Source organism: Planococcus citri, chromosome 2 (assembly GCF_950023065.1).
Source record: "Planococcus citri chromosome 2, ihPlaCitr1.1, whole genome shotgun sequence".
Lineage (NCBI taxonomy): Eukaryota > Metazoa > Arthropoda > Insecta > Hemiptera > Pseudococcidae > Planococcus > Planococcus citri.
In genome coordinates this window covers 24,998,813-25,021,367 of record NC_088678.1, presented here as the reverse complement: position 1 = coordinate 25,021,367, position 22,555 = coordinate 24,998,813, and the positions used below count along the sequence as shown (strand labels likewise).

Below are 22,555 nucleotides of genomic sequence, written 5' to 3'. Positions count from 1 at the left end.
ATATAAGAAGGAAAGCTATGGAATAATGGAACCGTTGTTGTGAATAATATAAGTGTGCAAATAGTTGGAAGTGCTTGTTCCGTTGTTGTTGTGTTGGTATCGTACTCCATCTCGTAAAACCAGTGTTTTAATCAAGGTGCAAAATGTGTCGAATTACGTTGGTACGTTGAGTTCTGTTCTTTTTTTTTTGTTAATTTTTTTTAATTTGCTTACCTATGTCGATTTTATTGTGCGTATTTTGATTATCGTCTGGAAAATCATCGTGTTTTGTTGGTTACCTACTTATACAATTTCCAGCAATGATCATCAGGTTGTATAACTACTCTTCATAGTGATTTCGTGTTTTGTTATAACCGCTTGAATGGAATTTTCAAGAATAATTTTCAAACCATTTTGTCGATGCGATGATAGAATGATTCTTTGATTTTTTCGAAACTTTCGCGCAAACAAACATCGAAGATAACTTATAAAAGTGTAAATGTTCTAACTGTAGTGGTTTCTGTGTACCCGGTGGGCAAAAGTCCCGCATGTGATGAGTAAATTATGGCGTGTAAACTGCATTATAAATTCGTTTTATCATCGTTTATGATTTTTGAATCTACGTTCCTGTACTGTTAACGTCGTACTTGTCGGCTAGATTGGAAATTTATGTAGTCATTCTATTTAATGGCTTCGAGATAACACGACATTTTTTTTCTCAATATGCAGATGCTTATGTGTACATAAATGGTTTCATGAATGGTTTCCAAAGGATCTGTTATTTCGTAAAAACCAAACCAATTTGGGAAAGATGTTTCGAAGGAAATTGGTGAAATTGCATAAAAGTGATGCACTTTTGAATTAAATAGGAATAGGTACCTACCTAATGAATAAACGAAGTACTATAATTAAACAGCTAACTATTTGGTTAATAAGTTTGAAAAGAAAATGCTTTCATTCTCAAAATTTATTATGAGCCTGTCCTCAATTACCAGAAATGATGGTGGCCAATTATAATTAAATTTTGTTCATCTCCCTTGTGCTCAAAGGGATGATTTTCCAAACGTTTTTCTACCTATGTAACTTTAAAAACGAGCAAAAATTGTTTCTATAACAAAACATCCATAATCTTTAAAATTAAAAGTACCCATCAGCTAAAATTTTCAGGAGTACCTAAGTACCAAAAAATTCGATCATTTTATTGCATAAAGCTTCTTTATTTTCGAATATACAAATCCCTTCTTAGGTAGGTACCTATGTATTCAAATTTTCTTCTTTATTTTTATAAGTTACAATGGAATTTATTTTGAAAACCAAGAAGAATTCAGTTTCATATTTTTTTTAATGTTTAAAAATAATTCTAGGAAGAGGTACTTACTTCTTGTCGAAACGTAACTGTTTTATTTTGGAGATTAATTATTTTGATAGAGAACCTTTTTTGGATCTTTTCAAAAGTTGTGGTAGAATTCGTTCTCAAAATACCCATTTTTTGGACAATTCGAAAAAGTGGTTCCTTCAGTTTTGAATGTGGCAATTTCAGAAAACACGAACCTTAAACACAGCCAAAGGCAAATTTAGTGAAATCGACCATCACCCATTCTCATCATTCTCCTGTCAAGCCTTTTAATGGAGTTTGCATTTCTTTTGCAGTTTTTCAAGTCTGCAAAAGCAAAATAATAAACACCTTCTTACCTTTTCATTGATTTTTACATAGAAATAAAAAAAAATTTCTCATTTTGGAATCTTTCAAATCAATTTTTATTTTATTTTTATTTTTTTGATCTTGGTAATGAATCAGTATCCTATCATTGATATAAATAAACACTTTTTTAAAAAGACTATAGGAATCACATAGTAGGTAGTTGAAGCAATGCAAGGCTCTTGCTCGAAGGGAAGCATGCGCTTCCATGACCTTTATATTCCCATAACATTATTACTAAGTATCCAGTAGGTATATGTAAGGTAACCTAGGTATTTAAAAAATGCACAAAAACGAGTAATAAATATCATTCGCGTGTACTTACATTTAAATTTGAATAACATGCATTTAAAATTCCTATGAAAAACAACAGATGGAAAATACCAAATTTTTAGACATTGATATTTTATCAGATCAACTGGTCACGAATATCAATTAAATTAAAAATTAACGTCTACCTTGATGATAATTTTGCTATTTGGCTTAATCGATGAATCACTTTTGTTTGATGCGGAAATCAATAAATCCGATGTTACTTTGATGTTTTTACTATGGGGATGTTTTCAATATTTCGTGATATCTTGAAGCTGGAATCAATCTATAGCTTACAGTCGAGCTGTTGGAGAAGGGGCGAAGGAGAGGATTTTCTTCAGCTCAGATTTCTTACTTATTCTTATTAGTAGATGGTCCTAGATTGATTATTTTCAAAATTCACTAATAAATTCCTTCATTTTCGTTTTAATGAAAAATTGATTCATACTTTACGAATTAAGTAGGTGAAAAATTGTCCTACTTATTCAAAAGTCTTCATTCTTAACTTCGCAATTTATTAAGTATTTTTTTCTTGAATCAATTTTTCGTGAACTGGCCAAAATGACTCTTCTAATAGATGTTTTTTTCAATTTCTGACGAGGTGTAATAAGGAGTAAAATTGAATATCACTCCTCATGTGCAATTGTGATCTCCAGAATCCAACTTCGCCTCGTTTATTTTCAACTCAAAATGATTTTTTTTTTACATTTCCAACTCGATTTGTAATCATTTTAATTTTCCACCAATTTTTCTTGAAAATAATCATTTTTGAAAATTTTTGAAGCAAATTTCTATTTTTTCAACGTAAGAAGATAATTTTTGTCAGCTTTGGTTGGGGAAAAGGGGCAAGTTAGCCCTGATCTTCATATTGCCTTGCTTGCTTACAATAATTCAAAATTACTTGGGCATTCGATGCTTTTTTTCAATGAAACCAAAAATTGAACTATCAAGAATTCAAATTATGATGATGGCTGAAGTTTATTTTTTTTCAAAAATGAATCTTGGAAAAATGTGTCTAGATTATCAACTTCAGGGCCTACAAGCGGAGTATGAAGTGGTCAGTTGGCACCTTCCCCCCTCCTTGTTCAAAATTCAACTCAAAACACGTAAAAATGAATTTTTCCTCTAATTTTATCAAAAAACTTTCACTTTCGCTGCGCTCAAATTATAATTATATTTTAATTTTTGTAAAGAAAATCGTGTTCAACTTCTTCATGCTCTAAAATCTTGTTTGCTCTTCCTCTCAGAAAAATACTGTCTACGTCACTGATCATTGATCAAGATATCAAAACTTCAAATAATACGCCAAATTGAATATATTTTTTTCCCAATTTGTATTCTTAGGTAATTCTGAATTTACTAATTGCTTCATTCTTTAATCCTAGCTAATTCCCTCTCCAAAATTCTATAGAATCATTAGGAAGTATGGAGGTTTATGTCCCGTTCTTTTCATCTTACCCTCGTCCTAATTTGAAAAAAAAAACAAAAAAAAAATGAATTAGATGACTAACCAAAGCATAACACAATGATATTTTGTATTCTATTTTAAAATTTCAAAATTTTTATTTACTCAAGTGTCTCAAAAATTATTCAATGTGTTAAAAAGATGGAATTATATTTCATAAATAAAAATCCACAATATTTCTTCTCTTAAGAAAACTATTTTTTTCAATTTTTGCATAGATAATTAATATATGTAGTACTTACCTATTCAATACATTCTCATTTTTTTCAAAAAAAAAAAATTACTTAACTTCAAGTAGGTAAATGCTATAAAAATTTCTAACTTTTCAGAATTTTATTTTTATGATCTTGAAGTTCATTGCGTTTATAAAAGGAAGGAGGGAAGAGCAGCTTCCTCCATGTTTTTACTCGAAAATGGTATAAAAATGTTTTACAGGTATGATTTTATTTGATAGGTACCTAAGTAGTTCCCCACTTACCAAACTAAAGCTTTCAATTTTTGAAAAATATGCCAAAACTTGAGATGAAAAACATAGTTTGATTCGAGGTCGAGGAGTTTCAGTTCTTGCTTCAAAAAATCAAGTGCTTTTTCCTCCTGGACAGAGCTGAAGGAGAGATAGGGGAGTAAAGGACACAATTTGCCCCAGACCCCGATTTCCTGAAAGAGTCGAGAAATAAATTTCCTGAAAAAACAGTGAAGTATCATTTAGATGAACAAATTACCTATCAATCCATTTTTGCTTTCAAAGCTGATTCATTTTTCAAGTTATTCCTTACATTTATTTTTTATAGAGGGGAAAGGGGATTTCATTCGCTCTCGGTTGATTCTAAATCTCGATGACTCTACCTTTGTATAAAATTGGGCGAAAGAAGGCAGAGAGAACTGCTTATCAAAATGTGATTTTTTTGTTGAAAAAAGGTAAAAAGAAAATATTACTAATTACAAGTTGAAAAAAATGAAATTAAAAAATGTTGTAGGTAGGTACCTGTGACGTCGATTTATGACAAAATCCTGTCAATTTCAACTTTGTATGAATTTTTTTTTCTTCATGATTCCAACTTGTAGTTAGGTACTTGTATCTACTGAATTTTTATCACCAAACAGAAAATGATTAGATCTGATCAGATTCGGACGTTCCATGGATCCAATTTGACCAGGCCAGATCGGCCAGATCAGAATTTTTGATCTCGATTTGATCTGAGAATCATCTGAGTATGACTTGATCAGATCTGATTGATTTAGTTCAGATCAGACATGATCAAATTCGGACTTTCCTCTGGATCCAATTAGGTTTAACCAAATCAATTATCTACATCAGAGTTTTAATCTCATATCTGATCATATCCGATCATTTCCCTGCTTGTGGGCAATTTTTGAATGATTTTAGATTTAGAATGGACCTTTTGACTTGAGATTCAACTGGAAAAATACCGTTTCATATTAAATAGACCTAGATATTTTCATCTGAAAAATTTATTTATTTTTTTGAAATTTTTTTTCGAGTTTACCTCTACTTCCAGCTCCTCGAATTCGATCTTCTTGTATTTTTTAAAACAACAAACCGTTCCGTGATATAATTTTAACACTGGAGGATCTCCCACCTCCATTACTAAAATTACACCTGCAGCTTCCTCTTATTTCCTCGCAAATTAGGTATCCACCTACTTACTTTGGTAGGTAGTAGGTACATATTGCACGTAAACAATATTCACGTTACATAAAACATTGGATAAATGTTTAATAATAGCAGGAAGATACCTAATACCTACTTCATTTAATTCGAAAGGTTACGTTCAAGGTGGAGAAAAATTATTATTAACGAGAACGCTAGTTTTTTTTTTATAAATATATTTATACTCTTAAAGAGCCATGAAAAAAAATGAGATAAAAGAGTTTGTAACCTCACATCATGTTTTGGGTTTATTTTCATTCCCATTGAAATGAGTAATTAAATATACGTACAAAACATCGACATAGGTTTACCGCTGTTCATCGCTTTTTCCTTAACTCCATGAAGAAAAAAAACACCTCAAAATCAAAATTATTTATTGTGTTTCAGTTCTTATTAGCTTCTCTGCTAATCGTCCAAAGGATATCATCGCAATCGCCACCAGCAGCAGCCCCAGGACCCCAAACAACACCTATACCTATAATAAAATACGAAAATCCAGGAGTAAATTTCGACGGTTCTTATAAATGGAGGTAAGTAAGCGATCCGAGAAAAGCATTTTAGGTTATCTCGGGGTTAATTTAATTTCAAGGTTTAATTAAAATCAATTTTATCAACGCACAAAGATATAGCATCGCGTTTTTGCAGCAGAAAAAAATCATTATACGGCTATGTGCGCGATTTAAAAACAAACAATACTGAGAATGACGATTGTGATACTTTCACAACACCCATTCAATTACCTTCAACTTCAAACGACTAGACGCTAAGACGTCGACGGATCGTTGGATCAGTCACCGAATTTCCTTCACCTTCCCTTCCCCACTCTTTCGCATCCGCGATACTTTTAATTGAAAAAATCACGCCGTCGAATGGTTTTTTTTCTTACCTTACGGCGTGGCGGCAGCTCTAAATGAAAATATAAATCTGCCTCTGCCATCGCATCTTGTAACATTTCCATTTCTCTTTCTTCATCTTATAGGTATCTTTTACGTATCGCGAGTGTATATAAAACACGATGTAATTGATACATGTTTTCTTATAAGTAAACACGTTGTACCAATCAACGCTCCAGCTAAAAGTATTCACGATGATCTCGTGCCACCTGACCCTTTATAAAAGTATGGAAATTTACTTATACGATAGCATTACTATGGATCTTCGGCTATGTAAGAAAAATATGCTAAAATCGTGCCTGCTATTTTAAATATAATAATTACCGCATTTTCTCATCCCATTAGCGATGCATTTCAGACTGCAAATTGTTTAGGTACACATACGCCTAGCTATAAGAGATTTTGTAATACGACTCGTTCATCTGAATTGAATGAAAACTATCATAATAACTTCATAACTTCGAATCGTTACTTATAGGTACATATCTCATTAGGGCTTGTTTTTTCATAATTTTACATCTCTGTCTGGGTGCCTATTATCTCATCGTAGCCTATATAATTCGATGTTGCCAATCAATCTTTATGAAAATTGAAAAATTTGCAAGAAAATACTCTTCAGGAACATTAAGTTTTGAAAACATTGAAATTTTATGAACAGGAAGGATACGAGAGGTTGTTCTCCAGCTATGAGTATAAAATAATTATTTTCAAATTCAAAAAATTGGGTTCTATTAATTGTGCTTACAATTTTTAAAAAAAATCGAGTATTGTAAGTATTTTAGGGATTTTTGTAAAATTGGGTAAAATACCATTTTGGATCGAATACTTAATTCCAGAAAAATACATTTATGAGTAGGGGAGCAAAGGAGGAAGTTTGCCCTGGACCCAGATTTTCTGGAGGGTCCGGTGAATGAAGATTTTTTTTTAATTCTCGAAGCACGAAATTTCAAAATATTTTTCCCTCGCGAATTAGTTATTTTTTTAAATTAAAAGCAATCATCATTCAAATTCTAAATTTTGGAGTCAAAAAAATTAACTCCTCGCAAAAAAAATTGTTTTTATGCCTCTCAAAATGCGAATTTTCTAGAGCTTTTGCCCTCACTTCGCTCGAACCATCTTGTTTCCCTTTTTCAAAATGTAAGAATTCCATATTTTGACGCTACCAAAAATTCAAAAGGGAAAATAAGTATTTTTATGAGTCATGAATTTATACCTATAAATCAGGAAAATTGACATTTTTTCCTCATACCAGTCGGAAAATTTTCGGTCAACCCCCCATTCCCTTCAAAAGAAAACAAATCTCCAGTTTTGTCCCTATAAGGAGGGAGGGGGGGGGGTCAAATAATGTCTGCTACGGGGCCGCATTGGCTCTCAACAGCCTTCAGATAAAGAAATATGGTTTTTATGACTGGCCTGTTTTTATCTTAGAGCTTGATAAAAGCATCTAAATAATTCAAAAGCGATTGGTCTTGTGATAATTTTAATGAACTTTGAATTCGGGAGAAAATGTTGAAATTGAGAATTTTTGAAAATATAGGAAACGTAAAAAATCTCAATAGTCCTGCAAATTTTACAAAAGGTCTGGTTTCAATTCATGCAATTTTTCAAAAAATCTTGCAAAAATTCAGTCATTATTTTTTTAAGTGTTAATTTTTCATTAATTACGTACTTACCAAAAATTCCTGGTATTGTAAGTACATATTTAAAAATTTTATTTTGCTTTGAAAATCATATTGAAGTACAAATATTTTTATGTGAACCTACCTCGAATACGAGATTCTAAACTCTGCTTTGAGTTTTCATTTTTCAAGTTGAATATTTTCAATGTAAGGCTGCCTAACTTTTGACTGAGCTGGTTCAGTTTTTATTAATACGTTACAAGTAACTAAGCCATCAATTTTTGAGTTTCAATTCATGTTTTTGCCCTTCCATCCATTTCGAGATTTTATTGCATATCTTGATGAAAAAAAATGCAACAAAATTTTTTTTCTGCTGCATTTAAAAGAGAAGGAATGTGAAAGATAGGGAAAGAAAGAAAAATCAAAAAGACATTTTTTCCATTTTACTATCGAAACCCTTGAAAAACTTTATGGAAAGTTTTCCTTCGGTTCTTATAATTTTGAGATAATATTATTATTTTGCATTTTGAACATTTTCCATACAAATAATACTCACTCGTAAATAGAATAAATACACAGTAGATTAATTTTGGGGATAGGAGGGGAAAGTAGCTTCATAATTACTGCTGACCAGCTTGAAGAAGGAAAGAAATTCACTTCCACTGAAGGCATTTAACCCAAGCTTTTTTTTTGTTGAAAATCCCCATCCAAAACTTTTGATTTTCATGTTGAGAAAAAGTGAATAACTGAGAAGATCTAAATTTTTTTAGAAGTGTGGTACCGAAAGCAGATCAAGTCGAAAAAGAGTCTGACTCATTTCGAGTATACTCACTTCTGGAAATTTCACTACTTCTTAAGACTTAAAGCGAGGTCACTTCTAAAAAAAATGGGTTGATTTTCGAATACAATGCTCTTAATAGCCCAACAAATCCGATTTGTTCAGGTATTGACGATTTTCACCGAAGTTATTGAGATTTCAGAGGGGAAAGATGGGAATAAAATTGTCTGATAAGAATTCGAAATCACGTGTTTTAATTTTTTGTGGGGAAGTTTTGCTCAAAATTGAGGGCTCTTATGTTGAAGATCAGTTTGCTAAAAATAATGGGGAAATGTTCTCTGCATTTTCCCCCCTAATTTTCAGATACCTGGCAGGTAAATTTCAAATTTTGCTCATCTGAATGAGAAAAAATGAGATTTGACCATTGACTTGGAAAAGTCCATTTTTCTCGAGTTTTTCAAATTTTAATTACCAACTGATGACTGATCTTAAATTTTCTATATGATTATTCTTTTTAAACTCCCTCAGAGCAACTCTTTAGGCATTTTTTGCCAAATAATCGCGAATACCTCGCAATCTTCAGACATAATTTTCAAGACTACACAATCACAGCCTAACCACAACATGAAATTGCATTTCGATCCCTTCTTCTCTGACCCACAAGTTTACACATATCGCCTCATCCTAGCTAGGTACATACATAAGTCTTGCCAATATTTAAAGGGGGGAAAAGGGAAACAATACCATGTATTACGAATAGGTAGCCAAAACGGTAATTTATCATACTTCAACTCGTTATTGCTTTGTACTCTACGGTGCCATTTATAATTACGTAATGATTGGCGCGAGATGCGTATTAGCATAGAATAGCACCGCTACCACTCCTCACCAATCGTCGATGCTCTTCGACTGTCCGTTTTACTACGCTGCCTAATTATAGTTTGTTCGGATGGGCTAACTTGAACAAGCACGTTTACCAGATTTAATGACGATTATTGCGCCATCTAATTCGCACGACCTGAGATCTCTTATCCGGTAAATGCTCGATACCTATTCGATGTGTTGTGTCTGATCTCTTATACGTACAGCGTTTATAAAGGATGACCTGAAGTACATAAGTAGGTAAATGTTATGACCGATGGGTAAAAAACATTTGAGGGGATCCTCGAGGTCCACTGGTAGATGAATTATTTCGTCGTTATTTGATAATAAATCGATTATTCGGTTTCAATTTGGTAATTACGGTAGGTTAGGTAGTTTCATCGAGGAACAATTTGTAATACAGAGGAGTCGTAGAAATGACTAAGGTGATTTCGAGATACTCGTAAGTAGATAATTCGCGGTGATCAGTTTCAAAAGCAACTTAATCGTTTTATTTTGATGGTACCTATCGTGATGATTGATGGATTTTTGTTTGTTTGATTTCTGTTTGGAGGAGAGGGAATGATGTCAGGATGATCTTGATCCTAAAAAAAATGTTGAAGTGTTTGTTTTTACCTGACAAGAAGTAATAAATGTACTTAAAAGGATAGAATTTCAAATTACGATATGAAAAAATTTAGCTCGATGTGGGTAGAAATTGAAAATTTTTCTTCAAATTTCAGATTTTTTACTGGTCACTGCTTCCGCGGATTCTACTGATTATCTCGCTTCTCCTATTTCATTTTTTTGAGAGTCTCTTAAAGCCCACTACCTGTAACCCAAATCTGAACCATCAAAATTAAAGCAGCTATTACGACTTGAAAATGTTATCAATTTTCATACTGATGGTCAAAAATCTTACAGAATTTATAATTTGTACCTAGATAAAGTTTTTTTCTTCTGCAGTTGAAAAAAATTATAGAGCACTTGACTGCTCAAAACCCACACTTTGGAAAATTTTAAAAAATGAAAATTTGATTGCAAATATCAAAAAATTGTAACTAGGACATTTTGTCGCAAGGCCCAAATCATAAATGAAAAAAAATGTTTAGGCTAAATTAGACAAACGAAAATCAAAAAAGCATTCAGTGCTTAATTTTATTTTTCGGTTTCTATCAAATTTTAGAAACTCACTAGCCGATTTATCATGAAAAAAATCTTGATAGGTACACTGACATAGAACACGGGAATTTGGTATCCATCACATTTTAAACTCCCCCCCTCCCCGGAGAATGGGAGAGAGCACATTCAAATAGAAATGCGCAAAAATCTCCATACACCAAAATGAAAAAGGTGTATGAACTAAGAACACCAAAAAGCTCCATTTGTTCACACGGAACCTTCAAGAGAAATTCCAAGGTGCTTGTGTAGATGTCCCTAGTAAGCAAGCGGGAACCTACTAGTGGAAGCTCTAAAATAAATTTCCATGAGATACGTAATCAACGCAATAGAGGCAACACCAACATAAAGTGGCATAAGGGTATGAGTTGATTTGTACACGATAGGGATTTGACCTGACAACTGTTGCACTCTAGGAAATAGTAGTCAAAAACGCCGGAACTAACAAAAGTTACTGTTGTTATCAGCAATTTTCGGCAATTTTGACAACATTACATCCAATGTTTATACTGGGACCTTTCATCAGCCAATCAGAAACAAGGCGACACTAGCGCGGTGCACCTCTGTCAAGTTCCTATCAGGGATGAAAAGCCTTAAAATGAAACTTCAGCTTTTGGCTTTTAGCTTGAAATTTCAAAATTGAAACTTTTAGCTTTAGCTTTTAGCTATCTCGATTTTTAAGGCTTGCTTTAGCCAAACTCTTGGCTTCCAATGGCTTTCCCTTATAGGTATTTTAAATTCAACAGCTTTCAGCTAAATTTCATTAAGCTTTTAGCTTTAAACTTTTGGCTTTAAGCTTTTGACTTTGAACTTTTAACTGATACACTACCAATATACAAAAAAACGGGATTAAAAATTAGATCCGGTACATTGATTTCATAATTAATTAGTGATAGTGGAGAATATTCATTGCTAGAATTATTTTCTTTTTTTATTTTTTCATTTCATTGAATCACATTAAAATGAAATTGTATGAAATTTTTTTCATTTTTTTTTGTTTCTTCTGAATTTAGAGAATTCAATTCTGCAAAAAAGCCTATGAAAAAGCCAAAAAAATGAAACTTTTGGCTAGCTTTTGGCTGGGAAAAAATGAAACTTGCAAACTTTTAGCTTTTGGCTCAGTGTGAAAATCTGCTCGGCTTTCAGCTTTCGGCTAACTTTTCATCCCTGGTTCCTATACCACCTTGAGCGGTTACATGACTCGATGATGATGATGATGATGATGATAGAAAAAGGCAAGGAACCAAAAATGGTAGAAAAATCAGAAGATGATAAAACTTCTCAACCCAAAAAGAAAACTCTGTTTGAAGATTTCAGATATATGTGTGACAATCCTCATTGTTTACGAGATCAAACTTGTTGTATGATGCCAGAAGAGCATTATGAAACTTGAAACAAGAGCTAGGAAATATGCATGCAGCTCAAGATGACAAGTCAATACGAGAACTTGATGTCAAATGTAATAATACTAGAGGATCTAGATTCCAGAACTCATACTAAACGAAGTTGTTTTTACTGGTTCAAATTCAAAATTTTCTCAGTAATTCTTGAAAAAAAGATGAAAAATTTAAAGCTGAGCTATCTATTTCCTACTTTTGACTTCCAAAACAATAATTACCTATTGATTTTTGTAAATTATTCTGAAGCTTCTAGCATAATTTTGGATTTTTGAATTTTAGAAAAGTTGTTATCAAAGTAGTCAAGCACTTATGAACTCGAATTCGCCATCTTTGTGACCCTTTCGATCAATTTAGGCAAAACTTTAAAAATTCATTGAAAAGATCTAACTAAATCCGTATTTATCTACCTATATACTTGCTTTTTTTCAAGAACTTGGAAATTCAAAAATTCTTTGAGAGTTTCAAAAAAATCCCATTTTTTCTATCTCAATTTTATCAGATTTTGATTTTTTTTATGAGGAAAATGCCAAATTTAATTATAAAAAATTTGACAAAAATCGAAAAATGAAAGCCAGCTTTTAAAATTTGGTCTGATGTCGTACTTTTGGATGCTTTTTCAATTTTTTTCAGTCCATTCCGAAACCTTTTCCAATTTTTGAAATCCCTCTGTAAGGCCTAGATTCGAACCCAAAATCTTATTCTTCAAAAATCGAAAGTTCCAGACACAAATACCGAAAAAAATCGTATTTGGGTCTAGTTCTTTCACCCTTGGCTTTGAAATTAGAAAAATGGTACGAACATTTCATTTCATTTCTCATCATACACAGAACTTTGCCATGCCATTGTCTCAAGATGAGATTTTAATAAAAATTTCTCATCTCTGATTTTTACCTCGTGGTTTTTCGGCATCATTCAAGTATAGGTCCTATAAGTATTTTTTACAACAACCCCCCCCCCACTTCGGTAAAAAATTCAACTCTCAAATCAGCTCAATAATTAGGTAGCTAATACAGGTATCTGCTGAAAATATCTACGCGTACCTAAGTAACAAATTTTTTATTCATATTCCCCTTCAAATTCATGAATAAAAATACGATTTCAAAATTTTACACGAGGAGCAAAAAATATTCACATTTCCTGGTTTTTTCTATTTCTAATTTTTTTTTTCAAGGACCTTGTAAAATGTATCATTTTTTTATTGCATAAAAATCAGTCTCGTAATAACTCTAATTAAACTGTAAATTACGTCATTTGCAACTTTTTCGATCTTTAACGTAAAATAGACTCAAATAGGTACCTCTACCTACCTACGTACATAATCGATTGCACCTTTACACGTGCACAATTTTTTTATCTTCATTTTTTTTCAAAAATTTCGCTCTTCATCGGAAAGGAATAACATAACATCCAAGTATACAAACTTGCAACCTAAAACACCTCCTTTCAAGGTACCACTTATAAGATTTCAGTTTCACCGCATGCACGTTGTACAAAAAAAAGGAAATTCTTAAAAAATGTTGAAATTATTATGCATCTTTTCACGCTCTACTGCCTTCGAGAACATAAATCATCCTAATAATTTCATAATAATTAACATGCACGTCTTCAAAAAAAAACAAAAAAAACAACTACATGCACATACCAAACAGGAAGTACTTTAACAGCACATCGAACCATTTGGATCCCAAAGCCTTCCAAATTCTTTTCAAGGTCGTCGTGAAAACCAGGCCATCGATTTATTTCGCACCATTCCATTGTACCTGGCAATCAAATCAAGAAAAAACCTAAACCGATTGCAGTTCGAATTCTCAAAAATTATTGAGGTTACGTTGCTCAATTTTTTGACATCCTTGAGTACCTATCGTATTGTAATGTCGATTTCGTGAATTTCTCCAATCGTCCTTATTGACTTGTTGTGTGAGTCGAGGATATCTTACATTGTGGAGTATTTGGCTAGGTACCTTATGTGATATCTTGAGGCGTAGTTATTGAAGACGACATGTAGTTACTTGTGGTACCTAGATAAGTTATCGACACTTTATGGGTATTCCTTATATTGCATCATTAATTTACATTTGCATAATGACAGATAGCGTGCTAAACGCTAAATGGACATTCAATACATTCTGCGCGTATTTATTACCACCAGTGTGTATTTATTAGGCATAGTTGTTGTAGATATAACGGTGTAAAATCTAATTATAATTTAATGTGCCAGCCTACCTGTGTACATTAGCGAATAACGCGAGTTTTAATCACTGTGTGTGTGTGTTTAAGACACCTTATGGTTTTGTGCATGGCCTTTATAGAAACGACTCGACGTCGAGTCAGGCGACCGTAAATAACAAGTTTTGTGATTTGGTTCTATTCACTATTTAATTACTTGCGTATGCCTACTTACTGGGAGCGCAGCATCTTCATACCTCAGTATTTTATATAATGTTTACATTAGGTACTATTTTGGAAATTAGTTGACTACCTATCCATATAGATAGGTACAATGAGAGATAATAGAAATAGTCTTCAAGACCATCCAGCATTATAAACTTCAACTTGTTACAATTTCTCCACCATTTGTAACCTTGAAACACTGCACTAGTTCACATCCTCGATATCATATTCCGAAATTCGATTCCAAAACACTATATGAAAGAAAGATCAACCTAGTGAAGCGTAACAGTGCAAATACGTACGCAGCTATAACGCACCAAGAGGAAACAGCCAAGGTTGTAATGCATCGAAAAGTTCGTCTCAGTATGACTTTCACTCTCGAAAATAATGCGCGGATATTCCAGCTGATTGTTATCAATCGGCGTACACGGTCAATTGATAATGAACCATCGCCAGCCATCGACGAAGAAAAAAAATTCCTCTTGACCCTTACACAATCGCACAGGTCTCCCTAAATTGATCGATGTAAGCGAATGAAACTTAATCGAGCTGTCAGTCATCGCCTCGAGCTAGAAATTTCGAAGCTATTAGTTACAACATAACGCACAAACATTGTGGTTGCAGTTTTTTTCCTCTTCTTCTTTTAAACATTACCATCTTGATTTCTGCGTAAAAATTACCAAATATTACCGCTATTAACTAGTTTTATTTGCGGTGTGAGGTGCGTAGGATGATGGCAATGTATAGTACTTTACCATTAAAAAAATTATTATTTACATTTTTATAGGTTTTATTTTTAATTTTCTTTTCCCCTAGTAATCGAGTACCTACCTAATTAATAGACGAGTATTTTATTTTATTCGAGTAGGTATTTTGAAATTACATATAGTTACCTACTTGAAAGATGCGGCATTTTTCCATCATATTTCTTCGCAACGATTTGACCAACTGTGCATGTGATTTTTATGTCATAAAGACGTGCGAATCCGCGTGTCCACTTTGTAGTCAAACGAGCGTGAAAATACTGTCATTAATTATCCCTCGGTGCTATAAAATATTTAAACGGCAGGCGGCTAAGATTTATTATAAACTGGTTCCTGCTGTTCTACTGTTGTGTTTATGTACTTACCAGCGGTTAGCCACTTAGTCTGTTGCGATATGAATAGGTAATATTCGATAATTTTTATCGATTGCTTCGTTTTGTTTGCAATCGTAAATGCAGATGTTGAACAACAACCTGAGTTGGCATTTTGCAATTTTTTTTGCCTCGAAATGAGGGTATTTAATTGCACATAGGCAGGCTGGTTAGCATTTCAAAATTTCCAGGAGTCGATGGAGTGGGTAATTGGGTAGTCAAGGAAAAGTTAAATAGGGGTTGTGCTGAAAAAAAAGCTCCAAGATAGGTATGGGTGTTTGTTTATTACTCACATCCTTTCTAAATGGGCTTAAGAAATGTAAAAAAAAATTGATAGTAAAATTACATATCAGAATTAAGTATAGGTTTAGATAAGTATAATTGAGTACTTCATTTCACATTCCTCCCACTACGAAGAAAATTTCAAAAAATCCATTCCCTCTCTCCTGCTCCCATTTTTCTGGGGTAAAAAAAAGTGGAATTTAGGACTTGCAACATGAATTTTAAAATCACTTTCAGTCAATAAAAAGTCTTATTTTTTCTGTAAAATTCTAGGTACATTTAAAATAATCAAATTTTTTTATACTTACTTACAATTCTGAATTTTTATAACAAAAATTGGAATTTGAAAACATTTTATTTCTTAATAAGAATTAAAGTCTTAGGTACTTATTGTTTTCTCAAATTCAAGTTTTGTATATTATGTACTTCGTTGCTTTATTAGGAAAAGGTCGTAACTACATGAAAGTTGATTTCTCAGAAAACGAATTTTAATTTTTAAAGAGCATTCTATCAAGTACACTTGATAGTTTTAGATGAGGTAAGAGAACATTTGGTTATTGCAATCATTTTCCTGCTAATTTTTAAAATAAACATCCTGGTAGCACTGATTTTTCATTTTTTTATTTGAGGAACTCTGAACTGAAAAAAGTAAAATTCGACAAAGGAACTTTCACCTTAAGTCAAGCTTTTTTCATCAAAAGCCCATAAGAAATACACAGGAAAGATATCCTTAAGGTGATGAGGTTAATTTTCTGCAATTAGGTACTCAGTGAAATTACATGAAATTATGTGTTTATAATGACTTTTCTTACCAACAAATAACAAAAATCGAAAGAAATAGGTTCAATCTGAGAAACAATATCATTTAGAACCTTTTCATTGTAACGGTTTTGAAAACGTGTATTTAAAACCATTTGTTTTCGGCTATTACGAGAACAAAAAACATCGAAATTCAATTTCAAGTGTTGCATCATGTAGAGGACAAAATTCTCTTTCCAATGATACCACTATCTCATTTTTTATAAAAATTGTAGTTACGACCTTTTCCTAATAAAGCAACGACTTATTAGTTCGAAATTCCTCACGATTCGGGGAATTTTCGGCAAAAACTATTTCATTTTATTCCAATACGAGTAGATTACCTGACGACGACGTTTGACGTTTCTAATTTCCAATATTTTAGTTACAAGATTTATTTTTCAATTTTTTATGAATTTTCAAATATTCTAGTTTGTTTTGATTTCCTTGAAAAAAATCAAAATTTGATCAAATTGAGCTGTAAAAAGCCAAGATGAGGTCTATTATCTTGTTTTGACCTCCCAAATTAATTGGTGATAGTTTCGGACCGTTCATGGAGCTTCTACAAAATTTTTGAGTCCCCAGTTTTAAAAAAAAATGCCATAAAGAAAGGCTAAAATTAAATTCATCAGCACTTTTAATTTTGAACCTTTCTCATCCTCAAGACTTTTTTGATCAATTTGATGCATAGCTTCACATATTTTCAAAATTCGTATCTGCAGACTCATATTCAACATTTTTCCAACGATTATTTTCGAAAGAAATGAAAAATTTCCAGCTTTGACGACAACGTAAAAAACTGAAATTTGGTTTGTAACTCATTCGAGAAGGTTTTCAAGCTGGATTTACCCTGTTTTCGGCCTCTTCAAATTCTTGGTGGTCATTTTCACTTTCTCAAAAGAAGATAAAAATATTGATTTGAACCATGCACTAGAAATTTATTTTAAAAACTTGTACTTAAACTGGTCAAAGAGGATCCAAAACTAAAAAATCCAAAGTCTCACTGGTGGCTCCAGAACGGCTCGACACCATTGCACCACAAAACGATTTATTGGAAGGTCGAAAATAGAGAATAGGTGGACCAAGTTTCTGTTTTAATTAAATTTCGATTTTTTTCATGAAAAATCAGCCTAATTGAAGTATGAAAAAATTCACAAAAAATTGTGAAATCAATTTTCAGAACCTAAAATTTTTTCTGGCATCGTATATTTTTGGATTTTTTTTTGATTTTTCTGCATTCAGAACAAATTTTTGTGCTGTAGGTGGTCAATTTGCATTAAAAATTTTTTCCTGACTATGTTTTGTTAGCTCTATAGGTAGTAAATATTTTTTGGTTGGAAGATAATAATTTTAAAACATGCAGTTTCGATGTTTATTATCTGGGTAAGAGAAAAAGTTTTTTTTTTCAAGGTAAAAAAAATTCGTCTCGATGTACTTGTTGCCTTTGCCATCGAGGGCCAAATTTCATCAAAGTGTTTCTAAAAAGTGCGTTCAACTTATTCACTCTTCAAACTTGCTTTTTGGAATTTCATCATGAAAATTTTTCGTTCAATATAATTCCTTCAATTCTCAACATGAACTGGATTCCCTAATTGAGAATGTAGATTTTAGAAATTCTAAATTATGAAGTGTCAGTTTCTTGATTCAACTTGGGAATTGCGATTCCTTCAACTTGAACTCTAAAACATGTTTTCAAAAAATGAGATCATTGAACTTTCATTTACTTTTCAAAAATATAAAATTACTTAATCAAGAAATGAAAAATGCTGACAACTGAATGATTTACATTTGAATCCTCGAATAAAAATCTGAATATTGATTGATAAGTATGTTATATGAAGTTGCCCTCCCCACTCCTTCCCAATTAATTTCAACCAGTTTCAAGCTGATCTGGAGCCTTCTGAAAAAGTGGACCTTTCCTCAACATACGTATCACTCGAATTGTCCCAAGAAATGAATTAATTGAAACCGGATTTGAGTATTTTCTGCTCTAAGCAAACTTTTTTTCGACTCTCCCCCCATCATATTTTGTAAAATATCCCGAACAGCAGACAATTTTTGAATCAAAAAGTTGAAAACATTTCACAAAAATACTCCACTAACAATAAGAGAAATTTTAGTGATTGAATTTCATTTTTCAATTTTTGGTCAGCTTTTATGAATCCAAAGCAACCCAGATTTTTATGGAAAAATCAAAATTTGATAAAATTCAGATAGGAAGCTAAAATTTAGTTCATATTTTATTTTATGACCTTTTGAATCGATTGGTGAGTCGTATGTAGTTTCGAGTTATTTTAAAGGCTCCAGCAAATTTTTACGTTATTCCTGTCTCGGTCGTGTTCTTTTTACAATTTTCCAAAACTGGACAGTTTGAAAATCTGTTGGAGGAGGCTCCAGATGAGCTCGATTCGAGATATCAAAAAAAAAGACATAAGCTGGACGTCAATTTTAGTACCTAAATAATTTAAATTTTGAAAAATTCCTCAAAAATTGAAAAATGAAATTCAGATCCTGAAATTTGACTTGATGGTGTATTTTTGGGACGCCCTGTTGATTTGGCATTTTTTTCGAATGATATTTTTTAGCTGTAAAAATGTAGATACACTTTTCAACCTTTCACTAATCAGTGCTGGCGGTTTCTTTCAGAAATAATTTCATTTTGCTGGGGAGAATTCAACTCGTAGCACAGACGTCCAATTTACTTGAAAAACGTTGCAATTGATTCGGGGAGGGGAGGGGAAGAGAAGGGGCGGGATTCAACATATTTGATCCAATTTTTTAATTTCCATATCAAGGTTTACTCACTTGTAAAATTCCACTGCCAAAAGTCAGAAAATCAGCTTTGACTGTTCCAACATTGATTCTGAGAAAAATGCTCTTTTATTAGGTCACATTTTATCTCAACCGAAGTGTCTTGCAAAAGTTCTCTATTCAGACCTCGACTTGAAAATCAGTCTGTAAATCCAAACAGGAAATCATCGATGCATTACAAATACCTACCAATGAAACACTATGCATTCGACCCATTTATTTGTCAACTTGTATCAAGATAGCCAGACTAATAAAATAACTTCATATAATATTCCCAATATTTTTGTAATCTTACTACGTACCTAATTTCAACACCTTGGTACATCTATAAGAAAAATTCAAACCCTCATAAACATAATCATTTTCTCGCCAAACAACAGAAAAAAAGTAAGTACCTAGTTATGAGTTCTAGGTATAAACCTTATGGTACTTATTACAACAGAAAAATCCCACCTTCCTAGAAATCTCATTGCAATACTTACGTAGGTACCTATATAGAGAAAAAGAAATGATACAAGATGTTGATCAGGTCATTAAATTTAAAATAATATATCATAAATATATATACAAAAAGATCATTAATTTTACGACCGTGTTTACCGCATCTCAGCATCATCCATTCCTCGATTCGCATTCGTCCTGTGTTAGGGTGGTTTATCGGTCATTAGTGCAGATAATCATTTCTGTAAAGATACCTACACTCTATAGCATTTATTTGAATTATGTAATTTCCATTTTTTTTTTTTTTTTTTTTTTTTTACATCATCGTGTGTGTTTCATTTCGGTCGTCGCATAAAAAAAAAGAACTGATGAAAATACGACGACTAACGTAGTAGGTATGTTTAGTATTGTGTACATATATAAAATTAAGTTACGTTGAAGCAGAAAATATGTACATATTTTTCCTTCCGACTTTCTTTTATTAAATGTGCCCAATATGAAGAAAATATAACACAGACAGACTAACACTTTCATTATCTTTGTCGTCTGCAGTATGTGTACCAGCTCGAGATTCATCGCTGTGTACTCCTTCTGGCTGATCAACATTAAACGTATTTTTATGTTTTATTCGGAAGTTGTTGATAATGTCTGCGGAGATGAAGGTGAAAGTGTCAATTTAGGGCCACACATTATGGTGTAATATTAGTAATTATACCTTATACGAGTCAGTTTTCCAAACACGAGTTCCCTTCGTGGCCTAATTATTAATAAGAAAATCTGTAGGAAATATAGACCATCTAATAAGTGATCGATTTCGATACCCTAATGGCACATGTTTTTATTCCTCAGTTACGAAACTGGCAACTCGATCGTAGCCGAAGAATCAGGCTACCTATTGAACCCCGGCAGTGACCAAGAAGCCCAACACGCCGAAGGATCGTACTCGTACACCGCTCCAGACGGTACCCTCATCTCAGTAACTTATGTCGCCGGTCCAGAAGGTTTCGTACCCCAAGGAGCTCATTTACCGACACCACCACCGGTCCCAGAAGCCATCGCTAAAGCTCTAGAATACATCCGCTCCCTACCACCATCGCCAGAAGATAACCCAACCGAACAATCATCGTCTCCTGCCCCAAAAACCAGAAGGCATTATAGAAAATAGACTATACGACTTCATCTCTTTTATTGCCAATATTTATTTTTATTTTTGTATCAAATTTTTTTTAAAAGGAAAATCTCAATCGATGCGAGTGTACTTGAGGAATTTTATCGTATACCTACCTATTGAGTACATCGTGTTTGTGTGTGTTTTTTCTCGCGATAATGGAGCTTATTGAAATAGATGCGTTACCGAAATCATTATTGTCATGTAAGGCAGATATGCATTTATTGTTACCGTATTATTTTTTACCTATACATACATTTTTACTATAAGCAAATTCAAATCCTATCTACAAATTGGCTCCATTTATCTCAAAATCGAGTGCCATCGTTATTATACCTGTCTATCCCTGAACATATTATTTACTTATTTACTATACCTACCCTATCTAGACTCTATATGACCCTAGACAAAATAGCCCGTCTTGTAGCCTATGGTTAGAAATTATAATTATTATTTTAATTGCTCATGTTTTTATGATAAGATTTGTTGCTGCGTTTATGCCTATATCTTATGTGTATAATAATTATACATAAATGACCAACATAATCAAAATTTTTATTCTTATAAACGTGTAGTTTAACAAATATTGTAAAAACGGTTCCTTGTATACTTTTTTTTATACAATAAAATTTATTTATGATTGTTTTAAACCTTCTTGAATGATTTTTTCACTGATTTGATTAATTGCAGAGCTTTATTATTCGAGGTTGAAAAAAATTTGAAGCTTTATAATTCAATGAGGAGATGTTTTTAGATCTAAATTTTTGGTGAATTAGTGAGAGAGAAAGAAGAACTGTATTTTCAACTCATTTTCATCTCATTTCAACACCTTTAGAAAGTAAGTAAGCCAATTTCTCATCACGAGTCAGAATTCCACTTAAAATTGTAAATTCATGTGCTAAAAATAATTTGAGATTTTTCTAGTCAGTAGGAAGGTACAGGTAGCATTTACCCTCCTTTTGGTAAAATCTCAAAAATGCTGAATTTTTGTTTTTATTATTATTTTTTTTTATACCCAAGTCATAGGTAAAGAATGAACCAAAACTAAGGAATTCAGAATAACAAAATTTTTATGAAAAACTAAGTAGTGCAATAATATTGGAAAAGGAAAACTCTCTCCTTATTTTTCAAGCTTTATTATTGCAAAGATCTTTTCAAAAAGTACAACTTTTCATCATCAGGCAAGAGCACTTGCGTCAGCTTCTCTGAGTTGTGATTGGTCCTAAAACTAGGGTGTGGTCACTATCACAGGATGGGTGTGTCTGTTTGTTGGAGTATGTATGTGACTGGTTCTATGTAGGCATTTGAGCAGGTCAATGTCCAAAGGTCCCAAGTCATCATTGAGGAGTTTTTCTCTATTGTTTTTGTGCATGGCTATTGCTTCCCTAATGATAGTTCTGATATTCTAGTAACTGGTTTTTCTAGGGTCAAGTTTAGTTCAGTTATTGTGTGTCCAGTTGCTACGAGCATAATGTGGTCTCCTATTGCTGATTTTCCTTCAATATTGTACGAGTATTTAGCTTTGTGCATGTGTTCCTTGTATCTGGTTATGATGTTTCTCTTACCCTATTGACAAAAATTATGGGATAGCATGCTAAAACGCATGCTTTTATGCATAGCACAAGCATGCGTGAATTTCGTTACCTTATTGCCAAATCCGAGTATGTCCATC

At 32.6% G+C, this 22,555-nt stretch overlaps 1 protein-coding gene across 1 annotated transcript; it reads left to right on the top strand.

The window, feature by feature from the left end:
- Nucleotide 1: 1 nt before the first annotated feature.
- On the top strand, nt 2-21,533 carry LOC135835150 (endocuticle structural glycoprotein SgAbd-8-like). Its single transcript, XM_065349293.1, has 3 exons — nt 2-161; nt 5,515-5,657; nt 20,565-21,533. The coding sequence occupies exons 1-3, from the start codon at nt 144-146 to the stop codon at nt 20,878-20,880; spliced, it is 477 nt and encodes a 158-aa protein (XP_065205365.1). The 5' UTR covers nt 2-143; the 3' UTR covers nt 20,881-21,533.
- The last annotated feature ends 1,022 nt before the right edge of the window (nt 21,534-22,555 follow it).